Source organism: Stegostoma tigrinum, chromosome 19, assembly GCF_030684315.1.
Source record: "Stegostoma tigrinum isolate sSteTig4 chromosome 19, sSteTig4.hap1, whole genome shotgun sequence".
Classification (NCBI taxonomy): Eukaryota; Metazoa; Chordata; class Chondrichthyes; order Orectolobiformes; family Stegostomatidae; genus Stegostoma; species Stegostoma tigrinum.
This window is the reverse complement of record NC_081372.1, coordinates 35,689,578-35,709,463: the sequence shown is the minus strand read 5'-3', so window position 1 is coordinate 35,709,463 and position 19,886 is coordinate 35,689,578. Positions and strand designations below refer to the sequence as shown.

The 19,886-nt window shown below is 39.0% G+C and overlaps 1 protein-coding gene across 1 annotated transcript in view; it reads right to left on the bottom strand.

Moving 5' to 3' along the window:
- Positions 1–2,879: 2,879 nt before the first annotated feature.
- Positions 2,880–19,886, bottom strand: part of LOC125461504 (stathmin-3-like) — a 53,262-nt gene continuing 36,255 nt past the window's right edge. Inside the window, exons 2-5 of the mRNA XM_048550360.2 lie at positions 11,532–11,627; positions 9,473–9,642; positions 7,160–7,351; positions 2,880–4,602 (exon numbers count right to left, since the gene is read on the bottom strand). Of these exons, the coding sequence (XP_048406317.1) occupies positions 4,543–4,602; positions 7,160–7,351; positions 9,473–9,642; positions 11,532–11,627 (518 nt within the window). The 3' untranslated portion in view covers positions 2,880–4,542. The remainder of the gene's footprint in view (positions 4,603–7,159; positions 7,352–9,472; positions 9,643–11,531; positions 11,628–19,886) is intronic.

Sequence of the window (19,886 nt, the reverse complement as noted above, 5' to 3'; positions counted from 1 at the left end):
AGTGGGACAACTTTTAGAGTGGCTTCAGGTGGGGAGGGGGCAGGTGCCCTGAGTGAGTGGGCAGTGCAGAGGGCATATAAGGTTAGTAGGATGGGTGGTTGTGCTGGGCTGAGTGACGAGGGAAGATATTACATGAGAGGTGGACTAGGATCCTTGGTATGAGATGGGTACAATAGCGATGATAGAGTGAGGGTGAGGTAGCAGAGGGAACGTGGTGCTACTTACCCTTGTGGAGTGCAACAGGTCACAAATCTTGCTGCATTACAGCATGTTTTGCCAGACCATGGATACTACACTGATCTGAGTGGCAGATTCAGACCAGGCTGCCAGAATCTGGTTTGTGGTCTTCTCTGGCAATTTTCAAGAAAGAGAATGGCCCTTGCCTACACCTCTTCATCCAACAGGACCTCTAGGCCACTGTCAGCAAAGTGGGGAGATAACTTCTCTGTCTCAGTTACCTCTGGGGAAATTCTTCACACACAGAAACCATGAATGGGAGCTCTAGACTGAAGAAGGGTCCAGTTCTGAGGAAGGGTTACTGGGCTCGAAACGTTAACTCCGATTTTCTTTCTTCACAGTTGCTGCCAGACCTGCTGAGCTTTTCCATCAACTTCTGTTTTTGTTCCAGACTGACAGCACTTGACCTGACATAAATTGTTTTTTAAATGTGGTGCTGGCATTGGGAATCCCAGGAGATCCCGGCAGTGGTCAGTAATTCTGCCACTGGTAAGCATGAGAGAGCACACATGGGATGTCACAGAGTCATGGTGCACAGTTAATGACGCAAACTGCGAAAAACTCACTGGAGCTTAATAAGAGAAATACTCCATGTAACTCCCAGAAATTGACACCTGATAAAATTCAGCCATATAAGTGTCGTGCACGTGTAGTAACTGATAAGAAAAACAATCTGCTAATGCATGAGGTTAATTGTGTGCCTGGTGATAATGTGGGTAACTCACAATCTAAATGAAAATGCATGCTTTTTTTTGTATGAGAAAGGATATATTTGGTATAGAAACACAATTATACCTGATGTGCCTTTGGGTTACTGATGTCATGTGACATCAGGCACACTCATTGCTGGCAGGGATAATGGGAACTGCAGATGCTGGAGAATCCAAGATAACAAAGTGTGGAGCTGAATGAACACAGCAGGCCAAGCAGCATCTTAGCAGCACAAAAGCTGACGTTTTGGGCCTACACCCTTCATCAGAAAAGGGGGATGGGGAGAGGATTCTGAAATAAATAGGGAGAGAGGGGGAGGCAGACTGAAGATAGATAGAGAAGACAGGTGCAGAGGAGAGTATGGGTGGGGAGGTAGGGAGAGGATAGGTCAGTCCAGGCAGGACGGACTGCTGCATCCATTTTACAGGGTGTTCAGTGAAAACACAGTAGAAATCAGGAAGTTTGTTCTGTTATTTTGCAACAAAACTGTCTCACTGGTAGAAGAGATGGCAACTGTGGGCTAGAAATATAAGGAAATTTTTAATCAAGCTATTTGTGAATTTAGGAAGGCACTTCTACTCAAAAAGTAGATAAAATTTTGGGCCAGATACTACATTGATTGATTTAAATAATATAAATGCATTAAGAGGAAATTAGCTACGTATGTGGGAGAGAAGGAAATAGAGCAATAGAAGGATATGTGGATGGCATGAAAAGGTATAAAAAGTGGGGCCTGCCTAAATACAACACAAGTACTAACATAATCTACTTGGCCTGAATTGCCTTTATCTCCTGTAATTCTGGATAAGCACATAGTTCTGCAATTTTGCCATTTTAGCACCTGGATTAGATTTTATTCCTTCTGTTGAAATCTTGAAGAAACACTTATTTGTTTGTTTGCTATTAAAACAATTTTGTCCAATAAAGCATGTGTAACTCATAAACAAAATTGGTAATAAATGGTACAAACAAAATTTTGCCAAAGTTATTGCATTAGGTAAAGAGATCTCTTCAAAGCTGAAAATAAGCGAAACAAAGAAGTTGAGGGCAGGAGGGGAGTTTGGTTAGGTTTGGTGATCTCTGTCCTCTTGCTGATTACTCTTGTAAAACTGAATAGGTAAAATAGATGGATAGTCATAGAATCATACTTTACAGAAGAGGCCCTTCATCCCATCGACTCTGTACCAACAAAAACTATTCTCAATTGATGCTAGTCCCACTTTCTAGCACTCAACCCATTGCCTTGACCTGTGTGACATTTCAAGTGGTCATCCATGCACTTTTAAAGGTTGTGAGATTTCCTGCCTCAATTACCCTCCCAGGCAGTATATTCCAGCTTTCACCTTCTGGGTGAAAACATTTTTCCTCAAATCCCCTCCGAACCTCCAGCCTTTTACCTTAAAATTATGCCACCTTGCTACTGACCCTCTAAGGGAAACAGCTGCTTTCTATCCACCCTGCCCATGCCCCTCATAATGTTATGCAACTTTATTATGTCCCTTCTCAGCCTTCTCTACTCCAAACAAAACAACCTGAGTCTGACCAGTCTCTATGCATTGCTAAACTGCGACATGCAAGGCAACATCCTGGTGAGATAACAAGGTATAGAGCTGGATGAACACAGCAGGCCAAGCAGCATCAGAGGAGCAGGAAGGCTGACATTTTGGGCCTAGACCCTTCTTCAGACCCTGTCTAGGCCTGAAACGTCAGCCTTCCTGCTCCTGTGATGCAGCTTGGCTTGCTGTGTTCATCCAGCTCTACGCCTTGTTATCTCAGATCCTCCGGCATTTGCAGTTCCTACTATCTCTGCCCCAAGGTGATATTGTTTCATCTGACTGAAAATCCTTCTACACCATGAGAGTGGAATATATATATATATATACATTTGTACTCAGCAATGTGAGAAAGAAACAACAGGAAGAAATTGTAAGTGTGTATATCATGGATTTTATTTTGTAACCACATCTTGCACACTACAACAATTTTGACCTGACGTTAAAATGCACATTATGGAACCTATAATGGGCAAGAATCTTCAGGGTGATCATCTTTCTGTGACTTTTAACTGTATGGTGGGAGAGAATTGTTAACATCCTCCCAAAAAGCCCAAAGGATTCAAATACAAACACATCAATAAATAGCAAGATCTAATCAAGTGATTAAAAACATGCCACCTTCTAGTATAGTTAGTAGACAAAAGTATCTAGCACCATTTACGGTCTTACCCTGACTCTAGTTTCAAGTCCAATAGGCAGATATACAAACTGTCAGAGTTCGAGGTGAAATGGCACATAAGTAAAGTAGATGTTAGCAAAGTACAGTGTTACATATTAAAGGTTTGTGCTAGCTTGCTGAACACAATCTTTTAAAGAAAATTAGGTATTTACAAAAAAGTTTTCAAAGTCAGATACTCCACACTAAACAATCCATAACTTATACAGCTTTGTATTTGGCAAACCATTTCTACTCAGCACAGCTACAGCAGTAATAAGACAAAAATTCAGCTGAATAATTTAGGAATTTCTCACACATACAATTAACCATTTACTTGTTGCAGGGAGACTAATTTCACCAAAATGTTGCTAACTTACATGGAAGGTTTCTCCCTCTTTAGTGAGCATAAGTTATAGGAAGAGTTGCTTAATCTGACAGATGTACTATACAATGTTACCAATGATGTTTTTTTTATTTATAGATGGAACTTACTCCATTTATTAACAAGTTCAACCAACAAGATCAGCTGTCAAATGGATAGGTCTGTTGAAGGCCTACATATTTTTATGTTCTCTAAATATATAAGGCCCTATGGGCAGCAAGCAATCATTATTAAGATGTGATTCGACAAGACATTCACTTAAAATTATATTTGTTAAATTATTACATTAATAATAAGTTTAAAAATACAACGATTATAAAGTACATAAGTTATTTAAACAATTTAAAATATATATCTTTGGGTTGCTTGTTCAGAAGTATGATTGGGAACAGTCACTTTTATTATTTGATTTGATGAACTTGGCCAGACATACATAAATTATTGATATGTGTTATTATTTGCTCCAGTGATCTCCAGTTAGTCTTCATATGGCTGGGGATCACAACAACAATGGCATGCTGGAGAATTGCTATCCTCGAAAGGATCTCCAATGATTACACAGTGGTAAAACCATTCAAAAGCTGGCAATGCTTAAGTGCCCATAATAATGTCAATGTAGGCCCAATGGCACATTACATATTGAATAAAAAAAATTAATCAATTTGTTGGTTAAACTTTTCTAATTGTAGGTTGAAACTGTTAATCAATATAATGGGTCTATGTATGTACACATGTTAAAATACATTGGCATATTATGATGTCAATAACAATTAATACTCTGAACATTTTAAATATCATTAGACTATTGATATTTTGCTGATTTTTGCCTGCTTACGACTTTCTGTATTGCACATGAAATAAGAACCAATAATCTGAATGCAAAAAAAGCATGAACTATTAGAAGTACTGAATTCAGGAACAAAAATCATAACTTGATAGCCAGGATATTGTTATTAGATTTGTTCAAGGGTGTTCTTCACGATGTGATAGAAAGATATTTATCCAGAAAGTTCCTCTCGTAACACCTTGTTCCTACGAACCTCAGCTGCATGCCTTTCCTATCAGAAAAAATACACAAATTATAGAAGACAAGACATTCAAACAGCTGGTCTTAAATCATAATCCTTTCATTGGCATCAAGTTGTACCAGTCTCAATTAAATGCTTCTGGGATGCAGTCAACTTGAAATCTTTTTCAATAATGCAACTGATGGATTTTCAATTATCTCAATCTAAAAATCTGATACAATTGATACAGATTTACTTCATTCATCCCAATCTCCTGAGATAAAGCATTTAATTCCCACGAAGTGTTCTACCCTATAAGCTCTTAAAATTAACTTTGAGGATTCTTGGAGTTGTATAAGGGTTTTAAATTCTGTCATGTTTGTATTTTAAGTGCAGGCACCAAGGAACAGTTCTTTTTTTAAAAAAGCTGCAATCATAGTTGCAGTAAAACATTTATTTTCTTCTAAACATCAAAATAAGAATTATCTGAAATATGTCAATATTTGCAGAGGATAACCTAGAATGCCCCATTATATATAGGGGGTTTGCAGAACTAGGTTAACATTTGTCTGGAGACCCCCTCACAGGAAACTTAGGAAAAATAATTATGAGAAATGGACATATTTATTTGAATTGCATGTAAGATGGCACTGTAATTTGGTTGCTGAGGAAATGATTTCTCTAAATAAGTAAGGTAGAAATAAATTATTTTTAATTATCATTAAACAATCTTACGTGAAACTGAACAGTTCACGTTCAGATGAAGAACAGTTTGACAAAACATAATATTTTAGGTGTTATTAAATTACATTTTCCACTGCAGGGCCTAATCACTAACAGTCACCACACCTAGCTTCCATGAAAGATATTATGGCTCCATTTTATGGCAAATTCCTCGACGATCAGCATTACTGATGCACAGAACCTAATGGTAATGGATGCTTCAGCATAAATTGAGGCGAGCAGGGGAAACATCCGTTTACAAAATTACAGTGTTGCTATACTCAGCATGCAAATGTTTCGCAATGAGTTCTTCATTTTTCAATCTACTTACTGTTCCACCAGATAATCCAACTTCTCATAAATCACTAATACAATGTAACGATGCGTTGTAATCAATGAATTAAATACAACTCACATATATAAAAAATATATCTACAACAGTTATTATATTCAGAATATTGCACTATAATTTTCATCTGAATATGTTCACTTCTGCATTTTTACCACAGGTACCTAACTTGGGAAATCATATGCTGCAGTAGATAGTACAGATGCCAAGAGGAATACATTCATAATGCAGGCAAACAGGTTAACGATCAACCTATAAATGCTACCAACACATGCTAATGGAAGGCGGTAAGAGCGTGATATTCCTGATTAGCCACATATTAGAAAGAAAATTGGAGCCTCCACAATCACAGTCCAGTGAGGTTGAGGCATACATGTCAAAATCCATGTTGCTGATAGCTTGAATTTCCTGAATGAACCGTAACACACTAAGTTCACATGATCAGTTGAAGTGGGAACATGTTGTCCGCACATTATGGATTAGAAATCGGACATCATCATACAAGCTTTACAGACAGAAAATAAGTGCTCTGAGAGTCAATTTTGGGGATTCAGGACCACACCCAAAGTATATTTGCCCAAAAGTTGCCTGACCTGATTTCTGGATTCAGTAGTTAAGTTTCTTACTTATACAGTCTGCTTTAAGCTCCCTTGCCGATGAGGCCAGTGGCTAACTTCTTTTTAAATGAGTCTCTGAAAGCAGCTTGTCAAAATAATATGGGACCCTGGGCCCAATTTTGAGCTGTCCTCGGGGTACCTAGTTCAGACGTGCACTCAGTGCTTGGTTGCAGTTTCAAGACCCAAAGGAAATTAACTGATATATGCTTGAGGGTTTTTTTTGAAAAATGTTTTATAATAGAACATTTCTGAATGCATACCAAAGAATGTTTATCAGCAAGTTCATGACATTAATAACAATATATATGAAATACGTTCCTTTGAACAGTTGCATGTGTTTCAACAATGTTATTATTGTAGAACAACAGAAGTAAAGTATAACCAAGCTTTATTTAAAATGCACTACTTTTCACTGGAAATTTCTATAAATACAGCATTAAAGGGACAATAGGTATGGTCATAATGAAATTTTCAAAATGTATGACCACACTTACAAACAAAGAAAGTGCAATAATATTAACATGCCTCTTTTCATACTTACCTATATGAGTCTCCATTTTTAATGGCAATAAATACTTTGAAAATAATTGCTAGAGATTGAAGTGGAAGTTTGAAGACGAATGAGAAACATTGTGGAAGCTTTATCTCTTCCTGAGCTTGACGAGAGCAAGTCACCTATGAAACTGCATGCTTGAGGTGTTTATACATTAAGATTCACCAATTAAACACGAAACTAAAATCTACCTATCATAGGCCATCAGAAACAATAATATACTAGAAAACTTTTCCCAGGATAAGTGTCCAATAAATAACATTGGAAGTGGACAATTATTTGCTGTTTTGTAGTGAAGAAACAAAATCATTTCGAGTTAATTATTTTTGAGTATGAAATAGATTAGAAAGGATGTGAAATACTTGCCTTTTCACGAAGACGATCTTTAAGGGCAGCTATATGAGCTTTGCGATTTTCATTACAAATTTCCATCTTCTGATTTAACTTCCTTTCAGTAGTTCTGCTGAAGTCACAGTTATCCACAATTGCCCTGTGTAGAACAATACGCCTATGTTGTTGCTTTTCTGCAAGTTGCTGCAGAAGCTGCATCTCTTGAGACTGTAAATCCAGGGAATGATAACAGTTATGCTGATATGGCTGAGATTTTAGAAACAGATTACACAATTGGGGAAAACTTTGCAAATGTAACAAAGAAACATAACACCGACCTTGACAAAAATTGTAGTAAAAGATTCAGCAAACTCTATAGTGTGGGCTTGCCTCATTCTTGATAGGAGTTTATTTCTGGGTAGTGCCAAGACATGGGGATCTCCAGGCATCAAGTGGTCATAATGCAATTATATAGGGTAAGCAAGCAATTACACTCAAGTATTCTGATAAACCATCACACCAGGAGTTATACTCGAGTTAGTATTTTCAGTCCACAATAACTCCTTTCAGCATCTGTTCCTATCTCTTCAGATGCTCACAGTCCCGCTGAATTTCTCCAACGCTTTCTACTTTTATTGTGGATCTGTAGTACATTGTTTTTGAATCAGGAGGTAACAACCACAATAAAAACCAAAAGAACCAAAAGAACTGCGGATACTGTAAATCAGGAACAAAAACAAAGTTGCTGGAAAAGCTCAGTAGGTCTGGCATCATCTGGGAAGGAGAAAATGGAGTTAACATTCTGAGTCCAATGACCCTTCCTCAGAACTGATGGGTTTAAATATCGAATGATTAAATAACAAACAAAAAATGTATAATTTATTCTCATAATGAAGATATTTTATCATTCAAAAATATAAAATGGCTCTTTCAAAGCCTGTAGTGCTGTTTATCAATAATTGTGAATCCAGAGTACTGTTAACAATCCAAATTTAACAATTTGGCAAGTGTAACTTTTTCGGTGATATCTATATTGGAACCAAGAGCTTAAGAGTAGTAGTTACTGCGAGGTCAGTGACTTCCAATTATTTGAAAACTGGAGACAGCTCAATAATGCACCCCTCTGGAGAAATGTAAAATCACAAACAACTTCTGGACTTCTGTATTCAACAGTGTATACTAGCTGTATGTTAGCTTTTGTTAGAAAGGGCTGGAGTGTACAATAAAGTCTTACTACAGTGTACTAGGTAATTGAGAGTAATATATTGAGTACCGTGTGCAGTTCTGGTTTTCTCATCTAAGGAGAGATATATTTGCCCCAGAGAGAGTGTAGCAAAGGCTTGCTAAATCCTTGGAATGAGCATGTTGTTCTAAGGGGAGAGATTTAGTTGACTAGATTCATATTCCCAAGAAATTAGAACAATGAGTGGTCAGATTGAAACATAGAATTCTTAGGGGCAGAAGAGGCTGAGAGAACTTTTTTCCAGGTTCAGATCAAAAGGTTGGTCATTCCAGACTAGAATGAGAAGAAATTTCTTCATTCAAAAGTCTGTAAATCTTTGGGGTTCTTCACACCAGAGTGCTGTGTGTACTTAGTCATTGAATGTATTCAACACAGAAGTCACATAATTTTTGGATACTAAGAGAAAAGGGGGCAATGCAGGGATATATACAAATGGAAGATCAGCCATGATCCTGTGGAACAGTTGGACAGGCTGTGAGGGCTACATGACCACTCATGCTCCTTTATCTTATGTTCTCACATTATGTTCTTCTGTGTGGATTCCAAACATTGCTCTCCAGTTTACTGAAGTCATGATGCTGAATCCTAACAGTGTCTCAGTTATTATTATTGGAAATATCTTGGACATAAAGTTAAGCAGAAACTGTTTTCATCAGCAGAAGGGCTGTCAGGACACAGATTTAAGGTTTGTGGGAAAAGAACCAGAGGGTAGGTTAGATGAACTTTTATGCAGCAAGTTGTCACTATCTTGAATGCATTACATCAAGGGAAATCGGAAGCAGAATCAATAGTGACTTTCGAGAAGGAATTGGGTGATATTTGAAAAGTGAAATTTGAAAGTCCATGGGGCAAGAACAGGGAAGCCACCAAAGGCATATATGGCATGATGGCCACCTTGGACAGTATCATTCTACGAACAGTAAAGATAATTTCTTTTGCTAAATTGTGACTGCAGTTGGACGATTGACCTGAAATCCACATGGCTGTAGGGAAGTGGAGATTTAAGGACAGCATTACGTATGGTAAACTTGAGTCTGGGGGTTCAGTGAGGTGGGGGTGCAATGTTCAAGTGTCCACTTGCACATGACACTAGTACTGTTGTTTACCTTTCTCCTGTCCTCGGCAGCATCCAGTTGTTGCTGAAGTTCCTCCAAAGAGATTTCCTTCTTCTTTGGTGAGATGGGTTGTTCAGGTGTCAGGTCAGTTGACTGGGGCTTCAGGATCACTTCAAAAGCTTGCCCAGATGCACGCTTATTAATTGGTTTCACTTCCATATCTAAAGAAAGAAGGGACATTTCAACAGCTACAGAAAGAGGATTGAAGCTTGGAGTGGAAGTTTCACTCAAGTTTCTTCATCCTTCAAATAACTTGTGAAATTATCCAAAATAGTTAGTAAAACAGTCCAGCATTATTATGTTAATTTTAAAACAACTGTTTTTGAATGTTTCCTTTGTTTTGTTCTTTTGTGTATGTAAGGAAGAAGTACATACAGTGGGGGGGTTTCTTCTGATTGCACACCATGCCTCTTGTGGAAGCCTCCAGAAAACCCTGAGAAATTATAATCTATGCAGTTTGGAGTTTCAACAACTCTTCCACTGAAGTTCCAGTTGCTGAGTAGGAGGCTCTTTCGGTGACTGACCCCACCACATATTTTATGGAATAATAAAAGTAAAGTTATTACATTAACATTATACTTTACCAAGGCATTGGTCAGTGGTGGTCCTTCCTGGTTTTTATGCTATCTCTGGAATTGGGTTTAGTGATTTACCCCTTCTTACTGATACATAAGTGGTTTCTGGCTTTGCTGGGTAAGGTACATATGCCTTGCAGTATTATCAGTCAGTCTTGCTTAGAAATGACAACATGTGAGATCCCAGAGCAGCACTAGCAATTTACACAGGCAGAAAGAAAGAAAAAACACACAACACCCGTTTAGGTCAAGGGACAAATTTGGATGACAAAATTTGTGTTGACTTTTCACCATTCCTCTGAATTTCTTTGAGATCTGACTGCTGACAATCACAGAATAATGGGAAACCTCCAGTCTAGATTTCAGATTCAGCTGAGTTAGGACTGCTGACATTTGAAACATTATCAAGTTTTTGTCAAACTACTTCACTGAAACGGATAAAGAGAGTGCTGCTTTCACCTCCAAGCTCTGTTTCTTACTGACTTTGAAATAGAGAGACACTACTGTATCTTTGCAAACATCTCCAGCAACAGCCCACAGCATCTAGGCTTGTACTGAAAAATTACCCATACCTCAGTCCAGAGGTTGTTGCAAGGTCACAGCAGCATGGATCCCTTAGGCGTTTCTAGACCTGTTTGTTCAACATTGAAGCAATAAAACTCTACATTTATTTCTCTTAAAAACTTTGGTGGACATTACTTTCCAAAGTCACGTTATTTTTTGCAAACAGCATATTGACCATAGTCTCCTTTAACCTTGAGACTTTCCAGTTTCAAGCAACTGCATAATGAATCCTTCAACTTTATTCCCTCAGGGTTCTTGGAGATCAGGTCAGTGGCAGGACAACCACATTTCATTACTGATAATGGCACAATCCCACATTAAATGTCATATATATGGTGAAGAAAGTAAAAAGGTAAGTACCCAATAATTGTAAATTACTAACAATTTGAAGTGTTGAGTGTACACTGAAATATTGTCCTAGGAGGATACAGGGATGCATAAAGAATTGCAATGTTCCCAAATTTCATTTCGATCAAATGTGTTTGCTAGTTTTTGGTACTAATACTATCAGAAATGCCAATATGATTAATTCTGTGATCTGATCATCAAAGTCCTGTATGGTCAGATTTAAGGGACAATGGTCCATGAAAGGTGATCTTTTTGATGCCCTGTAATTTGGTTTGCTTTTGATTCTGCAACTTTAAATGATATGTAGCACTGCATATAATAATCAGATTCTTGTCACAACAGTTTACTCCATAGTTTTATTAATAAATCAGTATTTCAGAATTGTGCCACATCTGTAGTCATATTTATATGAAATAAATAATTGTACAGATATTAAAACAAATACATGAATAAAACAATAACTATGATTAAATAGCTAGGCAAATATAGTTTTTACAATATAGTATGCAATTTGAACATATTTACAGAGAGTAATCTATAGATTACATAAAGATTTCACTCACCACCAAATTTGCTAATTGTGTTGGGATGTGGTTGAGAGTAGAAACAAGAGCAGATTAGCGAGAGCATTGATAGCTCCTTCATTTTCTCCTTGTAGGCTTTAAAAATAGAAAAGATCATTGTGATTCAGAATTGTATTTTCATTCTTTTTTCAGCAAACTTATTACACTTGAATTTAAGGAAAACCGAAAAATCTTCTTGGCTAAAGTGTCACTGCTTATGTTGTATCAACAAACTAAGGGTGTCATTTTCTCAGCCCTGGAATTAACATAGCAATGGTGATTCTTTTGGGGAAGTACGGCAAATGGAAAAATTAGATTACACTCTACATAGGAAATATGACAGCGAAACAACAGGTTATTCAGTTCAAGTAGTCCATGCCAACTTTATGCACCACTTGAGCGACCATCCAAGTCTTCCTCAGCTCCTTCTGTCAGTAAGACCCTAAATTTGCTTCAGGGAATAAGTTAGCACAGTTAGCTGGACGGCAGGTTTTCAATGCAAAATGACATGAACAGCATGGGTTCAATTCCCAAAACAGTTGAGGTTACCCCTTAAGGACTCTCCTTCTCAACCTTGCCTGAGGCATCATGACCCTCAGATTAAACCATCCTCAGATTATACTGTCTCTAATGTGTCTCTATAATCTGGTAAGACTATATGAAATTTTTGTTTGCTTCTCCCTCATATGGTAATTCAGAACTGAAAAGAAAATTCGTAAGGAGCATTACAAGATATCCTATCACTTATTTTTAAAATCAGATAAGAATCTGCTACCATTGGTCTTTGGAAATATTTAGTCAGTTTGAGGTACAAAGTGCTAATCTTAAAGGAGATGGATTAAAAAAGAACATCAGACATCACAACTCCAAAGTGAACCCCTTCTGGCAAACATACCAGAACTTATCAAGAGAGTGAAAAGGTGTTGATTATGATTGTTTGGTTTGAAGATTTTTAAATACTTCTTAGTGTTGAGAAAAATAAGGATGATTTTCTGCAAAAGGTTTCAACAGCTAGCCAAGAATCTTGGTAGAAAGTGGGGAAGGATTTATTTGCCTATATTACCATCTTATTATTACCTAATTTCACCTCATTTATATGTAGGTTGCTATTTTCCCAAGCAGCAGAAAGAAATGAGATGGCACCAATCCCTGAGTTTGGAATCAGTGTAGTAATCTAGTGGCTAAGCTTGCCACTTGCTACCTGGGCCTCCATCTTGGCTAGCTGCTCCCAACATCTCAAGGCAGGCTTCGAGGGCAGAGTCTGCCTGCCATTTCCAGCCATGTCCATGGAGGTTTGCATTGGCAGAGCTCCTGCCTCAACACATCATCATGAAACATCTCAGACCCACTTCAGTGTTTCATTCCAGAGGTCCCTGACAGCTTGTACTGCAATGCTGTTGCCAGGCTGCATTGTGTGCAGGGTCAGGCATCCATCTTATGAATTGGAACAGGATGCAAGCCAGGGTTCTTAGCTTTCATTTTTAGTGCTCACTCATTCTGTGCCTATTTGGATGCTTACAGCATCTCTGCCTTTCTTGCCCTTTTGCACTTTGCTACATCTATTAGAACATACCGGCTCACTGTACTTCTGTCTTGTCCTGCCACCTAGTGTAGACACAAAGCCAGGCACATTGTCATGAATGCCAGCAATGACCAGCCTAGGGGTGAATATGTTGCTGTTGGATTGTATTACATCAATGTCATACCTTCCACATGTGGTAGCAGTGTGTACGGCAAACACACCAAAAATTCATCAACTAAGTGACCATGTCTCAACGCATTAGAGTTACAATCCTCAGTTAAGTCAATGGGGATTGTTACCAGTCAGGTGTGTCAATACAGTAATGCAACAGCATTGTCAATAGGAGCTTCAACATGGTCAGTTGGCTATTTAGGGTCAGCATATCTGTATCATTTCATTCTAGGGAGTGGCCACAGAAAGTTCTGCAGGTCCAATGCAACCAGTCTGAGATCAGCGCAAGCCAGTCAGGGAACTGTGCAGAGGTTAGTCCAGGATCTGGTTAGTCAACAGTCAGGGCTGTCATTCCCAGTTGGTCCACAGATTACATTTGCACAATGTAAGCTAGGGGGAGGGGTGGATAATTGAGGCTGCTGCTGTGGTAGGTACATTGGGGCAGTCATTTATGAGGACTGGAGGCAGGATGCTGGGGTACAGAAGGCACTATAAATGTGAAGGAGGCAACACAGCGTGTAAGGATGGGAGATGTTAGAACATGGGAGAGCATGGGGCACCATAAGAGAATGGTCATTGACAGTCACTACCAACCTATCTTTAGTAAGTGTACAAAGTTATTCATTACTAAACTGGAAAGTCAAGCATCCCCTGTTTACTTCCACTGCAAATACAGCTCACCATGTGGTCCTTTTTAGGTTTTCCTGTTGTTTTGTAAAAGTTAAAGCCACACACTGATGGAAGCCTTCACAACATCTGATACTCCCTAATTCAATCATGACAATGAGTTATGAGAGGATGGGCATTAAAGAAAGCAAAAAGTGACCCTTCAGACAGGGTTATAACATTGTGTGACACTAAAGGTGGGTACTTTCTTCATCTTCATTCCTGTAGCTGCAGCTAAAGTGATAGCTGATCTCACATGTGGTGAAGTAAAGTGATCATATATTTACCCATCAGAGATAATGGGAACTTCAGATGCCGGAGAATCCAAGATAACAAAGTGTGAAGCTGGATGAACACAGCAGGCATAGCAGCATCTCAGGAGAACAAAAGCTGATGTTTCAGGCCTAGACCCTCTCTGATGAAGCTTTTGTGCTCCTGAGATGCTGCTTGGCCTGCTGTGTTCATCCAGCTTCACACTTTGTTATCTATCATATATTTACCCATGCCATTTGTGCGTCTTCATAGGGTTTTCTCTTTCTTTTCCCTCTCTCTACATAAGTAGTTCTGGGTCCACAGCTGGGATGGAGAGAGCCTACACTATTGTGGAGTCTATTGGTCTTGGAGTTTTGGACAGATCCCCTGACACATTTGTGGCTAGAGGACCCAGACATACTGATGGTAGTCTCACTTTCCTCAGCTGAAAAATTTCATAATGCTCAGGGTCAAATTATGGTGGAGGGGTTGGGTGCATCTAGAGTGTCCCGATAGGGGACTTCCACGAGCATGTTCGTGGTTCTGCGCTGACTGGGTGCCCCTTGGTATTGTCCTATCTCCTTACAGGAAGGGGCATCTACACTGTGGTTAAGATTCTTTGTCTGTCTTTTGCCTTGAAATTGGTGTTGGCCACCAGTGAAGCAAGTGATTGAGTGCCGGTCTATATACATCACCAGAGGCGTTCTGATAGACATGACTCTACAAGACAGCTGCCAACCTATCCATAGAGGCAGCCATAGAGTCATACAGCATGGAAACAGAACCTTCATCCAGACGTACATATGCCAGAGACAGCACAGTGCAGATGACAGTAGAGAACCCATCCAACCTTCCATCTAGTTTCATACGTTTCTCCAAAAAAACTTGCCTCTTGCTCCTGTATCATTCTGAGCATTGTTAGGATGTGCTAGCAGTAGTGAAGTTAGAAAGAAAGTGAGTGTGTTAGGAAGAATGGCAGCACTTTCCATAGCAGAACACAGAATGTCATTAATCTTCCTGCACTGCTGCGATCCCTCTGGACCATGGGTCAAGCACTTCTGCCACTGCTAAGCACATGACAGTGTAAGAATGGAGGTGTGGTGCATGCTTAAATCAGGTGAGCACTGCAAAATTGTGAGAGAAAACTGGCTACAGCTCACAGAGAAAATCCCTCTATTAAACTCCCTGAAAATGATACTTCAGGCTGAATTTTCTAAAAAATTTGGCAAAGTTTCTAATGGAGACTCAACTAAATGTCACGCCTAAGAATCCCTCAATTTACACATTGGCCATCAGGGTTGGTGCATCAATTATAACATTAAGAGCAGTGGGGTGCTCAGGAAGCAGAAATTACAGTACTGAGCTTGTGACAGGTTGGAATTAGAGAAGTCAGTTTGAGTAGAAGACTCAAATTGTCTTCTCGTCCTATGCATCAAACTATTTGATCCAAGTTCGTAGAGCTTGAGTACTCATGAATTCAATTAAAGCTACACTAATGTAAGAAAAGGTTCCCACTGATTGAAAATGATTCAGGTCATGAAATGGCTGTTCAGCTAAGCTTCTAAACCCTGTATATTTTTAGTCAGATTTGTTATGTTTTATTCAGAGATAGTAAGAACAAATTCTGAAGACAGGTCCCGACCTGAAACGTCAACATTCCTGCTCCTCTGATGCTGCCTGGCCCACTGTGCTCCCTCAGCCCCACACTGTGTTATGTTTTACTGATGTTAATGGCATACAATGTAATAAAGCCACAAGAAGACTGTATCTCAAACGAAAAGGAGTTCCAAAATCAACAAAAATACAAATTAAATATTACCCTAGTCAGTATTACTACGTATATTGCTCTCCAGTTTGGTCCTTTTTGCCCTTGCTTATTCTTGATCTGTGTCTTCACTTCACAAACAATGCCAGTGTCTTCACATTAACTCATTTTATTCCCCTACTGCTTACTCATTCTTCCTTTGTCTGTTTCTGCATTTGCTTCTCATGTGATTAGTTTCAAATGAAGCTCAATAGACAGATGCATGAAGCATGCAACACAAGTTGCTGCAAGACAAGTAGGGACAGAGAAAAGGGACAAGCTTAAAAGATTAAAACAGAATTAATTGAAAAGGGATAATAACCACGTCCTAATGGAAATAAAAATAAAGGGGGAAAAATGAAAACTGAAAGCAAAGGAAAATCCAGAAAGAAATTAAAGCAGAAATAAAAAAGTGAAAAAAATTGAGGATACAAAATTAACAATAAAGGGGAGAAAATATTACGAAATGTTCTGAATCTTCAATTGTTGTCTTGAAAGTAACATTCAACTTGTGCTGAGAATGACAATCCCTGTGCACAGATACACACGCACACAAAGGAAAATTGTTGGCATTGAAATTTAAATACTTGGGGCTGTATCACTAAGAGTTATTATTGTTTCCAAATATTTGAATACACATTTGTATTGTTGATACCTAGTTGACTGCATTGTCTATTAATAGAAATGTATATATGATTATTTTCATGTCTGAAGTTTGAAGCTTTTGAACCTTGACTTATGATCACGTCAGAATCACATTAAAAGAATTGTCATCTGAAGCAGTAGATAATGTATAAATGGCTAGGAATCACTTAGCACCATTTTAATGTGCTAAAGTGCCTTGGATTCCTTAAAATGAAAGATCAATGCTGAATAATTTATGCCTGACTCCAAGAGATCATTAATATTCTCTTCAACATATAAAAAATCTAAAATAAAAATACATGGGGCTAGTAGTTTCTAACTGCAACTTTAAAAAGTGTTATTTTACTATTTTCCTTTTTCTAACCAAACAACACAGGAATACTTTGAGTGGTAAATAAAACATGATCTTGACACATGGTGAGATGACAGTGATTTAAGAAAATGTAATGTTCAGTTGGTGGCTGGCTCTGGAAAATATTATGATACACTTACAGCAAGAGTTAGGAATAACAAACAAATAATACTACAGAACCTAAACCGGGAAATCAAATGAACATGTTGTGGGGAAAGAAAATGATCCAACAATTATATTTTTCACAGAATTGCCAAAATTCCAAACGGAAAACGGAAACAGTATAATCAGGAATCAAAATGAAAGACAGGTTGCATTTCTATACAGTTTTTTCACAACCTTAGGATAAATCAAATTGTTCCAGTCAATTTACTCTAACATATTGTTAACCTTGGAATTGACTTTTTTTTAAAAATCAGGATTTGATTATCATTGATGCATTTCCAAAATTCTACCCTAAATTATTCTAACACAATTATCTGTGGCTGCTGAAGCTTTAATAAATTTATTACCCACAGGGACTCTACTTTTCTTATTGCAGGCAATCGTAATTCCTGTGTGACAATCAAAATCCAACATGAAACACAAGTGGCGCCATTATGTCTGTGGTGATTTCTCAACAGATGGGCTTGTTGCACGAATAGTGCAGTATAGTGATTGTCAGTCCTCTGTATGAGAGGAACTACAAACACTGCCACGGCCCTGAGGAATGAAAAACATGTATTAACATGTTCTTGCAGACACCCTGGCCTGAATTCTGAAATGCAGTGTCTTTGCATTAATTGAAATAGATGACTTTTGGTAATATAATATGGGATACAGGGGAACTTAGCTGCTTGGATACAGAATTGGCTGGCCAACAGAAGACAGCGAGTGGTAGTAGAAGGAAAATATTCTGCCTGGAAGTCAGTGGTGAGTGGGGTTCCACAGGGCTCTGTCCTTGGGCCTCTACTGTTTGTAATTTTTATTAATGACTTGGACGAGGGAATTGAAGGATGGGTCAGCAAGTTTGCAGACGACACAAAGGTCGGAGGTGTCGTTGACAGTGTAGAGGGCTGTTGTAGGTTGCAGCGGGACATTGACAGGATGCAGAGATGGGCTGAGAGGTGGCAGATGGAGTTCAACCTGGATAAATGCGAGGTGATGCATTTTGGAAGGTCGAATTTGAAAACTGAGTACAGGATTAAGGATAGGATTCTTGGCAGCGTGGAGGAACAGAGGGATCTTGGTGTGCAGATACATAGATCCCTTAAAATGGCCACCCAAGTGGACAGGGTTGTTAAGAAAGCATATGGTGTTTTGGCTTTCATTAACAGGGGGATTGAGTTTAAGAGTCGTGAGATCTTGTTGCAGCTCTATAAAACTTTGGTTAGACCGCACTTGGAATACTGCGTCCAGTTCTGGGCGCCCTATTATAGGAAAGATGTGGATGCTTTGGAGAGGGTTCAGAGGAGGTTTACCAGGATGCTGCCTGGACTGGAGGGCTTATCTTATGAAGAGAGGTTGACTGAGCTCGGTCTCTTTTCATTGGAGAAAAGGAGGAGGAGAGGGGACCTAATTGAGGTATACAAGATAATGAGAGGCATAGATAGAGTCGATAGCCAGAGACTATTTCCCAGGGCAGAAATGGCTAGCACGAGGGGTCATAGTTTTAAGCTGGTTGGTGGAAAGTATAGAGGGGATGTCAGAGGCAGGTTCTTTACGCAGAGAGTTGTGAGAGCATGGAATGCGTTGCCAGCAGCAGTTGTGGAAGCAAGGTCATTGGGGTCATTTAAGAGACTGCTGGACATGCATATGGTCACAGAAATTTGAGGGTGCATCCATGAGGATCAATGGTCGGCACAACATTGTGGGCTGAAGGGCCTGTTCTGTGCTGTACTGTTCTATGTTCTATGTTCTATGTTCTATGTTCTATAATGGCATGGTAAACACGTAAAGACTTTTATCATGGACCTTAGGATTGTCCTGATTACCCTCAAGCTGTTCCTGGGATAACTGGACACCACGTTCAGGTTCTGGCCTCATTTTCTCAGCATGCTGTGCACTTCTGCTATTTGCCAATTTTATCAGGGGAAAAATTAACTGGCAACTGCAAACAGCTGGTGAACAATAAGAGCTGTTGTGAAAGTGAGCAAATCTCAAAGGATGAGAACAGGTCAGCAGCAATCAGAAAGATTGTTTGAGAAGACCGAGAGATGCAGACTTGTTCCTCCTGTTTCCAAAAGGTTTTTTCTTAAAATCCTGCAAAATTTCAGAATGGCATTCTTTGGTTCATTTAACAATCATCATGTAAATTTCTCAACATCTGAGGAACTGGTTCTGGTCTAAATATTTTTAGACAACTTGTTTATTCATATTATGACAGACATCTGGAGCAAGCAAGACTTGAACCGAGACCTCCTGGCTCCAAGATAAGTATGTTACTATAGCACCAGAAGAGGTCTCTGGGACTAGTTTGTGCCTTGCACCTAACCACCCTTTTGTCCTTGAATCAGCAAGCAGGGTTCTACAGCAAGTATTGGAGGTCAATTTCTATCTTTAAGCCCTTTTTTGGGTGTACTGGGTATCTGCCTGCCAGTTGAAATAGACAGGCAAATGGATCACTAGATCTGTACCAGGCTTTCAATTGCTGGGTAACAGGTGAGTAACAATGGGCCAATACCATCACTGGGTCGAAATCCTGGAATTCCCTCCCTAACGACATTGCGGGTCTACCTTCAGCACATGGACTGCAATGGTTCAAGAAGGTACTTCACCACTGCCTTCTCAAGAGCAACTAGGGATGGGCAATAAATGTTGGCCAACCAGCGATGCCCACATCCCATGAGAGAATAAATGAAGGTGAAAGTCTCTCCTAACTTCCTCTTTAAGTATTCCATTATAAATCATCACAATTGTCAGACAACAGCATTTATTTTCATATTTAGTGGCTTGACAAACGCT